This window comes from Theobroma umbraticum, unplaced genomic scaffold, assembly GCF_002168275.2.
Source record: "Theobroma umbraticum cultivar Fairchild unplaced genomic scaffold, ASM216827v3 scaffold_56.0, whole genome shotgun sequence".
Classification (NCBI taxonomy): Eukaryota; Viridiplantae; Streptophyta; class Magnoliopsida; order Malvales; family Malvaceae; genus Theobroma; species Theobroma umbraticum.
This window is the reverse complement of record NW_018397256.1, coordinates 488,339-497,333: the sequence shown is the minus strand read 5'-3', so window position 1 is coordinate 497,333 and position 8,995 is coordinate 488,339. Positions and strand designations below refer to the sequence as shown.

At 33.0% G+C, this 8,995-nt stretch overlaps 1 protein-coding gene across 1 annotated transcript; it reads right to left on the bottom strand.

Annotated features, from left to right (window-relative positions):
• Nucleotides 1-4,376: 4,376 nt before the first annotated feature.
• LOC110411387 (uncharacterized) lies at nucleotides 4,377-6,467 on the bottom strand. The gene has a single exon (XM_021421521.2). The coding sequence runs from the start codon at nucleotides 6,462-6,464 to the stop codon at nucleotides 4,446-4,448; it is 2,019 nt and encodes a 672-aa protein (XP_021277196.1). The 5' UTR covers nucleotides 6,465-6,467; the 3' UTR covers nucleotides 4,377-4,445.
• Between the last annotated feature and the right edge of the window lie 2,528 nt (nucleotides 6,468-8,995).

The following is an 8,995-nucleotide window of genomic DNA, read 5'->3' as shown; positions in this document are numbered from 1 at the left end:
TAGGTGACAACTCATTGTCTAAATGCATTACATGCATTTCGCCTAACCCTATTTCTAAGACCATGTGGTCAAGTGTCGCACATTCAAACCCCATAATTTTAGTTGAGTAAGACCTACCAATAACTCAAACGTGCTCTTGTAAAAGTTTGACCTTGAGTGATTCAACAAGTTTTCAATTAAAAAGGTTGCCTCGTTATCTTGCTATATGGTTGAAGGTAACTTAATCATGCGAAGCATGTGACTCAATATTTTAATGAGGGATTTTTGTTGTTGCTTTTATCTTGTTATTTAGGTCTTATCGAATTTGGCATGCATGGCATTTATAATATTGCATAAAAAAAATCTATCGCATGCATACTACTAGTATGATTATGGACTTTTATCTAATTTAATTTTCTTGAGCCATCGAAGGAAATTAGTTGGGTAAATCCTAAGGGATTACATACAAATATCACCATATCTTGTAGTCTTGTAATCTTCATGTCTCTTTGGCGTCTTCGTAGTTCATTCTTGGGATTACAAAATTTTCGTTCTAGTATAAAACTATGAATTCTAATTACATATATGTAAAGAAACCTCAAGTTACATTTGAGGGGAGTGAGATGAGAAAAGAAATTTACAACTCTTGAATAAAATAGAAAAAAGATAAGGTAGACACTCCCTATTTATAAAATAAATGCCAAATACATTCAACCGTAACAATTCATAACACATTATAGTGGTCTAAGTCCATAATTGTCCTTATACATTCATAATCATATAATGAGCATATAAAACTTATTTTTAATTCAAATTGAAGATCTTATATATCATTTGGCAATAATATTACTCAACCTTTAAAGATATTAATCAAATAATTTGATGTCCTAATCCCATTACAAGTCTTATGCCAATTTAGCAGTCTTAGTCCTACTAGGAATTAAATTAAGCATAGACTTTGTAATCCTAAACCTTGTAAGACAATGAATTTAAATTTGACACTTATTCTCAATAGAAGTCCTAATCATATTAGAAATTTAATATTCACAAATAATCCTAATCCAATTAGGCTTTTTAATCTTATTAGAAAATTTAATCCTTGTTGTCAATTTTTACAATTCTAGTCCAACTATAATTAGATCTTTACGGCCAAAAGTCTTATTTCTTTGCCAATTTGATTTTAAAATCTTATTGAGGGCAATCCTAAACTTTTTAAGATATATTCCATTACAATTATGAGTCTAATTCCCTGTCATAACCAAATTAGTATAATTCTTAATTATATAGAGAAGGAATCGCACAAGCTAATGTAATTTTATTGGGTTTGCATTAGCTATGCTGTCCCAATTTCTTTGAAGCTCCATCCTCCATTGTTTTCTACAATTTTGGCACTAATTTAGAGATATCTCATGCCCTAAATATCATGCCAAAAAGCTCTCAAAACCTCAGCAAATTCATAATACAAGTAGCCATGATTTTGCAAGAGTCCTTGTCACACAAGAATACAATTCAAAAAAATTGTTTGTGCAGAAACATCATTAGATCTCCACCCAAATGAGATAAATTTTGAGAGATTAAGATCATCCTCTTGACCTTTGATCCTCCAAAAATCACGCATGAACTCCTTCTCTAGGTCCTTCAAAAAAATTTCCAAATCAGATCATGCTATGTTGCTAGATTTTTCAGATTTGGATTCTTTTAAAACAAATCTATCAAATCTTTAAAGACTTATTAAATCTAGATTTTAAGTTCATAAATCAAAACTTTAATGGCCTTTTGAAATATAAGTTAGTCTTGAAAAAATCCATTCATAATTATTCTAAATAACTTTTAAAACTTTGCATCAAATCGACATATAAACAAAATAGTTTTTGTAATCTTCAACAACTAAATATAAAACTAGATTAGATCCATTAAAAGAAGGTCTGATACCACTGTTGGGGATTTAAATCATGTTAAGATGACTCAGATGTAGCAGAATATCATTAAAATTTTAATTCTCTAAGCCATGGATCACTTTAATTGAAACTAATCTAGAATAACTATAAAGAGAGATTTTGATATACTTGAAAGTCTGCTTTATTTGGTGGAGTCTTCTTTAGCTTTTTATTTTTAACTTTTGTACACCAATTAGGACTTATCAAATCATAACAACACAGTTGTCCTGCCTCTAATAGTGATCCACACAATGATTTGTTGAAATATCTTCACTAAGAGTGCATGAGTCCCCAAGCTAAAGTTTGTGTTACCAAACTCTCAATTTTGAGCTCTCTTGTGTTTCTCTCTTTTTTACTGTGATCCTATCTTAACACATAAGAAAATAAAATAGAATTCTTCTATATATTCAAAAGGTGGCTAAGGGATTCTTTTATAGAGTGAATAGACCTACTTTATATCTAACGAGGCTTATAAAATGTCTTGGGCTAATTGGACCTTTACTTAATACTCCATCAAATCATATTTGATTTAGGTCAATGCTTAATTGGATTAAACCTCTATAAAATCAATTAGATCACATCCAGTTGAAGTCAAATTAATATCGACAATTTACCTTATATGTGTGACCCATTAGGTTCCTAATATATTGGTAATAAATATATATTAATTCAATTAAGAATTTATATTTATATTTATAAATTATGAGGGACATCTAGCAATACACCATGACCACCCAAATGTCAGGAGAGTTAATATGATTTGATTAATTTTTTAGTGTATAGTATCTCAATGTAATTCGATATTTTCATCATATATCCCAGATAGATAAAAAGCTTAGCTCGGTGCCTACTTTCTAACTTATCCATATTAGTCTTGCAGCTTCTATATTGACTTATCAAGACTACGTTGACTAAGGATTTTTAATCGATATAAGCTAGAAGCAAATGAGATATGTCCCCTTCAAATCACTTCGGGTGATGAATCCTCTTTGAACTACTCATTCATTTTTGTATGCTTCATGCCACACCCAAAAGCACCTTATTTAAGCATCTAGTCATCTTCAGACTCATAGAGGTGAAATCAAAGTATGATAATTTACATACAAGATGACTTGGTATCATAAGTCTAAAGATTACTACACTATTGACATATGAGAGTATTTCCATAGACACTTGAATGAAATACCAAATGAAACTCTTATAGCGGGTCATGTTCGTTGAACTTGTTCCTTAACAAGTATCCACATACTAGCCTTAAGTAACTCACATATTTCAATGTATGAGATCAATTGCTTACTTCCAAAGTAAAAAAGCTTAATATGTATGAGTCTTTGAGCGTTATCAATGCCCTTATTCTTAACAATACAATGACTAGGAATATATTTAGGAACAAGGCTTTGATGCATAAGAATCTCATAATTATAACTTTTATAATTTCTTTGCAAGGCTATTATGTTTCAAGGACTTTATCTACATAAATCTCTCACAACTCTTTATAAATAAACTCATGGATAAAGAAATACCTCATTCATCATATAAATTATTCATAATGTATTTAATATGAAATATGACTAATTAATGTAGTGTTTTACTGTTACAAAATCGATTGACTTGTAAGGCTTGCAATGACAATGGTAGGATAATTATGCTTTAATGCTTTATCCAAATCTGTAGTGGCTTAATGTTTGCATATGTCACATGGTGTATCCACATGTTATACTTTTCAAGATAGCTTCAATGCTACCTTAACACTGTATTTATCAGTGATTTATATATAAATAACTCTACTTTTGGCTAAGAAAAAAAACATTTTTTTCTTTTTTTTTTTCGTTCTTTCTCTCTCTTCCCATTTTTGCCTCTTTCCTTCCCTCTCTAAATTCTCCTTTTTAATTCTCTAAATTTTTATTGAAAACATTAATATTTTAATATTTTAATCACAATAATATTTAAATTATATATAAAATTTTATTTTATTTTTGAAGGGAAAGCAGCAAAACTATTTAATCAGCAAAAGCAGAATATACGAGCAAGATTAAATACCAAAGTCTCCATTTTCCCATCAAACATTCACATAGAGCCAAAATGCCAAAAACCCTCAAAATGGAACACTCTGCCTTTTATTCTGGAAAATGGCTACCCTTTTAGAGGAACTTAGAGATCACTAACATAAGGGAGAATAATAAGAAAAAAAAATTTAACACCAATCTAAATGGTTACCCTAGTGCTAATCCTCTTGATCTGAACAACTATAAGACAAATAGTCTTAGACCTGAACGTCGCAGAACTATTCGAGTGTACCACCTGGATCAAACAACTCACCAGCGTAGCACACGCATTACTACAAGACTGACTAGAAAGGGGATAGCTAATTACATGATATCACAGTGACCCTTTACATGATGTGCTCCATAGCCCAAGTATGCACCTAACTTCCTACCAAAAGAAACCTAAAAGCACACAGGCCATGAAAGGCACACTCAAGCATCCAATACTTCAATCAACTGGACAACAAACCAGGCATGCTATCCATCACTTGCGTCGTGCTGAATTTGTATGCAGGTGGGCCTTGCTGTCAATCTTTATTCTATCAGCATACATGGGCAAGCGAATGATCTCCTTAATCTCGTTTAACAAGATTTCCTCTGTGATATTATCCTCCATACTTCGCTTAACCTTCTTGAAAGTGTTGAAATCATTGGGAGTCGACTTATCTGTCCTGATCCTCATATAGATCCACACATGTTGATCAGGATCCCAACAACACTCGATAATCTTCCCAGAGAATGAACAAGGAGGATCTGAAACATATCTGAATTCAACTCTATTCCCTTCCATCAACTTCTTTCTCCCCTGTTGGTAGAGAAAAAGTTGTTCACGACTATCACTACCAATCTCAAATAAAAAGTCAACAGAGTTCAACTGAGCATATTTCCACTTCAGAAGACCTTCATGAGTGCGAGGTACATAAGGATCGTCCCAGCCCTGAAAAATAAGACCATCTGCCTTATGAGAGAGCCTGGGGATAAATTCCTTCAAAACCTTATTTACAGCAGAGAGCAACCAAAAGTCCTTCCTCCGCACTCTGAAGGGTTCAAGGTCATATCGGTAATAAGGATTCCTGCTCTGGTAAATGTTCTGGCGTTCATAATTTCGAGGCTCAATCACTTCCATTTCAAGCATTTTCCATCGTTCACAGAAAGGCCACTGTATTAAAGAACCAACGTGGTTTAGTGCCATCATATCATAGATGAGGTATCTTCTCTCTTGCTTATGAGAGTCTGGCATGGTATCTATTACCATCTCCCCATCAAGCAATGTGAAATGATGAGTTCTGTCCCCTATACCTTTAGGTGGGTGTTGACCCGGAAACCTCATCTGAACCCTTCGGAAATTAAAACTCCTATCAATTAAGTAACATCCATCAACAGTTATTAACATCATATATCTTGTTCCATCCGCTTTCCAAGTGGTATAATAATAGCGTTGCCTTAAAAGTTGCAAACTGTCGCTGTTGAACGAAACTGGATGTGAACCAGGAAATTGCGAATGTCTTCTAACCCCAACATTTAACTCCAACATTTCGTAGCAGAATGACCGCAGTGATTCCTGCTGGTCATGAGGTATTTCATCTCCCAAAATGTCATCATTTGTCAACACGACATCCGTCTGCTGATTCTCATGTAATGCAGTTGGACCTCCACCATCATCATCATCTGCAACTGCTTCACCGTTGAGATCAATATCAGAAGATCTCTTCCACTCAGGAGTTGGCGGGCAGACAACCATTTCAGGCCTTCTTTCATGATAAAATGCATACAAGGCATCAATATAGTCCGGTTTGTAGATACCCGGAGGACGTGCCTCTGAAAAAATTTTTATTGCCTGAGTAACAGACATTGATCGTGAACGCATGAGATAGTGAACAATCATGTATCCAGTGCGATTATGCCCATGCGTACAATGGACAAGAATATATTTCTTTGACTTCTGACTTCGGAGGAATTTTGATACCTTGTAGACAAAGATATTTACAGAGACATTATCCGGTACGGCATCCCTTCCCCTGCATGGAATCTTTACATGCTCAATATTGCCTTCACTCTTAACGTCTGTAGTTCGATAGTAACGAGATGTGTTTGTCAAATCAATCACCAAACCAAGAGTTCTTCCTAAAACTCTTTGCTGATGAATCGCTTGTTCGAAAGAGTATCTTTTACCAGGAGGAACACAGTAATCGTAAGATTCACCAAGTGGAACCTTAGAAGGAATGATGCAGCCTATTTCCCGACCAACCGAAGGACAATCCAGCCAACCAGGAGGGATCCTATGTTTATCATAAACCCTGGGATTCCTGTTTTGATAAAAGTGACCCTGAATAGGAGGCTGAGAGACATGCACAGGCCGGTCATCTGGTTGGTCTCTTCTCAATCTCTTCCGTCTTTCTTCAACTGCAGACTCTACATGGTCTTCTGGTGCAGAGTAGTGTCCTATATGTCTTTCATACGTCTCTTCATCATCTTCAGGTGAAGGCGAAGCATTTAAGTCCATACTAGCAATCGTTCAGCATCTATAGAACACCATGAACTCATAACCAGAAACATGAAATCGACGACGAAGTTGCAGCAAAAAACGGCGATCCACTACGCCGCTAGAACAAACTGATTCCCTCCTCCGTTTCTTTTTCCCCAGGAATAAAAAAACAAATTGAAGCCTCTCGTGAATCCGATGAACACAATAAAACTCGTTGTGTAAATCGCAAGTACCCCTACAAGTAGGGTGGGTTGCCCCTCCCGTTTCTCTATAAGTTTCCCTTCGAAACCCTAGAGAGAGAAAGTTGATGGTTTTTTTTTTCTTAAAAGAAGAGCGAGAGAGTGAGTAGAAGTTAATAAATCACTCCCAAGTAAGGAGAGAGAGAGAGAGAGAGAGAGAGACAGAGTGGTGCACGGAGGAGCAGAGAAATTTCAGGATTCGGAGGCTTAATATTTTAACAATGTTCATATTTAAAGTATAAATAAATATTGTATTTCAAATTTTAAATTTATCATTAAAATTTATATTATTTAAATAAAGTATTAATATTTAAAAATTAAATAAAATGATTATATTAATAGCTCTTCAAAAATCTGTTGCTGTTGTAGGATAGTCTATAAACAGATCTCTTCTATTTGATGGATCAAACTATCCTTATTGGGGTACTAAAATATCCATTTATATTAGGTTTTATGACTATGAGATATGGGATGTCATTACTGATGGTCTTTTTATTCGAATGATTACAATTTCGGTAAATGGTGAGAAAACTCCCAAAGATATAAATAAGTGGACAGAAGCTGAAATGAGGAAAGTACAAATCAACTCTAAGGCCATGCACATTCTCATTTGTGCATGTGATTATGGAGAATACAATAAAGTGTTCATGTCCAAAAGTGTCAAGGAAATTTGGAGAAAATTAAAAGAGTTATATGGAGAAACAAAGAAGAAAAAGGAATTAGAAGACAAGTCTTGTGAGAATTAATGCTCAACAAGCAACATGGCAAATGCAAACAAGGAATCAAGTGAAGATGAATTCTCAAATCAAATTGAATTATGCCTCATGGCGTTTGAAGAGATAAAGGTAATTTCTTCATCTCGTGAACTTAATTTATATGCTTTTGATGATTTGCATGATGCTTTTGAGGATTTTGCATTTGAGTTTAAGAAAATGAATATGAAGCACAAGAAAATTATTTCCATACTCGATGTTGAATATGAATTTTTGATGAAAGCAAAAATTGACTTAGAAAAAGAAAATGAAAATTTGAAAAAGGATTTTGAAGCTTACCAAAAGAAAATTGATATTTTGGAAAAAGAAAATTTTGATGTGAAAAGGAAATTTGAAGATTTATTAAATGAGAAATAAAAGGCTTTCATGAATTCCTCATCTTCCAAAATGATAAAGGCAATCATTTCACATTTTATAGTTATTGTTCATACACTTTTCTAATTAGAAAATGTTATCTTATAAATTTAGACAAGTGTGGGTTCCAAAAGGAATTTTATAGGATGAGACTAACTTTCAAGGATCCAAAGCAATTTGGATAGCAAAGATCAAATGAAAAATGTCTCTTGTAAGTGTGCTAGAGTAATGAAGAATAATTCTTTAAGAATGAATGCTCTTTAGTCACACATAAAGGAAAATGGGAGATCTTTATGCTAAAAGCCTTTTATTTGTCTAAAGGAGAATTTTGATTGCTTATTTATTGAAAGTTTCATTCATTTAGCTTGGTTTCTAAAATTGTTTGCTTTTCTTAATTGAAAACTTTGGTTGTCTATTCTTTCTTGAATATTAAGTACATAATTCTTTGAGCTTTATTGATAAATCTTGACTATGCAACTTGATTTGATATGATACATGCTATAAGTTGCAAGGAAGTATGAATCTAAAAATTAAGTATGTACTTATATTTGATCTTGAATATATCCTCATTCTTATTTTAAGAAAATTATTTTATCAAGATTGCTTGATTATGGAAAGTTATTTCTATAAAATTTCCTCATGTTTTGTGAAATTATTTCCATACTTCTTCTTTGAGGAAAAATGATTTTTGAGCATAATTTTGAAACATAAAAAGTTGATAATGTGATAAAAATATGAGCATACTTGATGACTTGCACTCACACTTATTTAAGAAGCCTAAGATAAGGAAAATTGAGTTAAAAAAAATTATCCTTGATTTCCTTGTGCCTAACATAAGTCGACCATTTGAACAATCTTGATTTACATTTTAAAACTTGTTTGAATAGTTTAAGATGGTTGATAATGAGCTTGAAAGTTTTGACTACTTTAATTAGTACTTTTAAAGCAAAATGAGCTTATATGAGAAAAATGTTGCCATCCTTTAAGTTTAGAATGATTTATGAATTGAACAAGTTTGTTTCATAATGAAAATACTTATGACTTGTTCTTATTGGATGCGCATGCTTGCTTGTAAGCTTGAATGATTATAAGGGCATTTTTGACACATGATTATGAGATATTTGCAAATGACCTTTGACATGCATAAACATTATTCATTATGCTCATTACACATTTCATAAAT

Bases quoted from the DNA above. Each gene is read 5' to 3' on its own strand.
- LOC110411387 (XM_021421521.2), bottom strand. From the start codon at position 6,464: ATGGACTTAAATGCTTCGCCTTCACCTGAAGATGATGAAGAGACGTAT.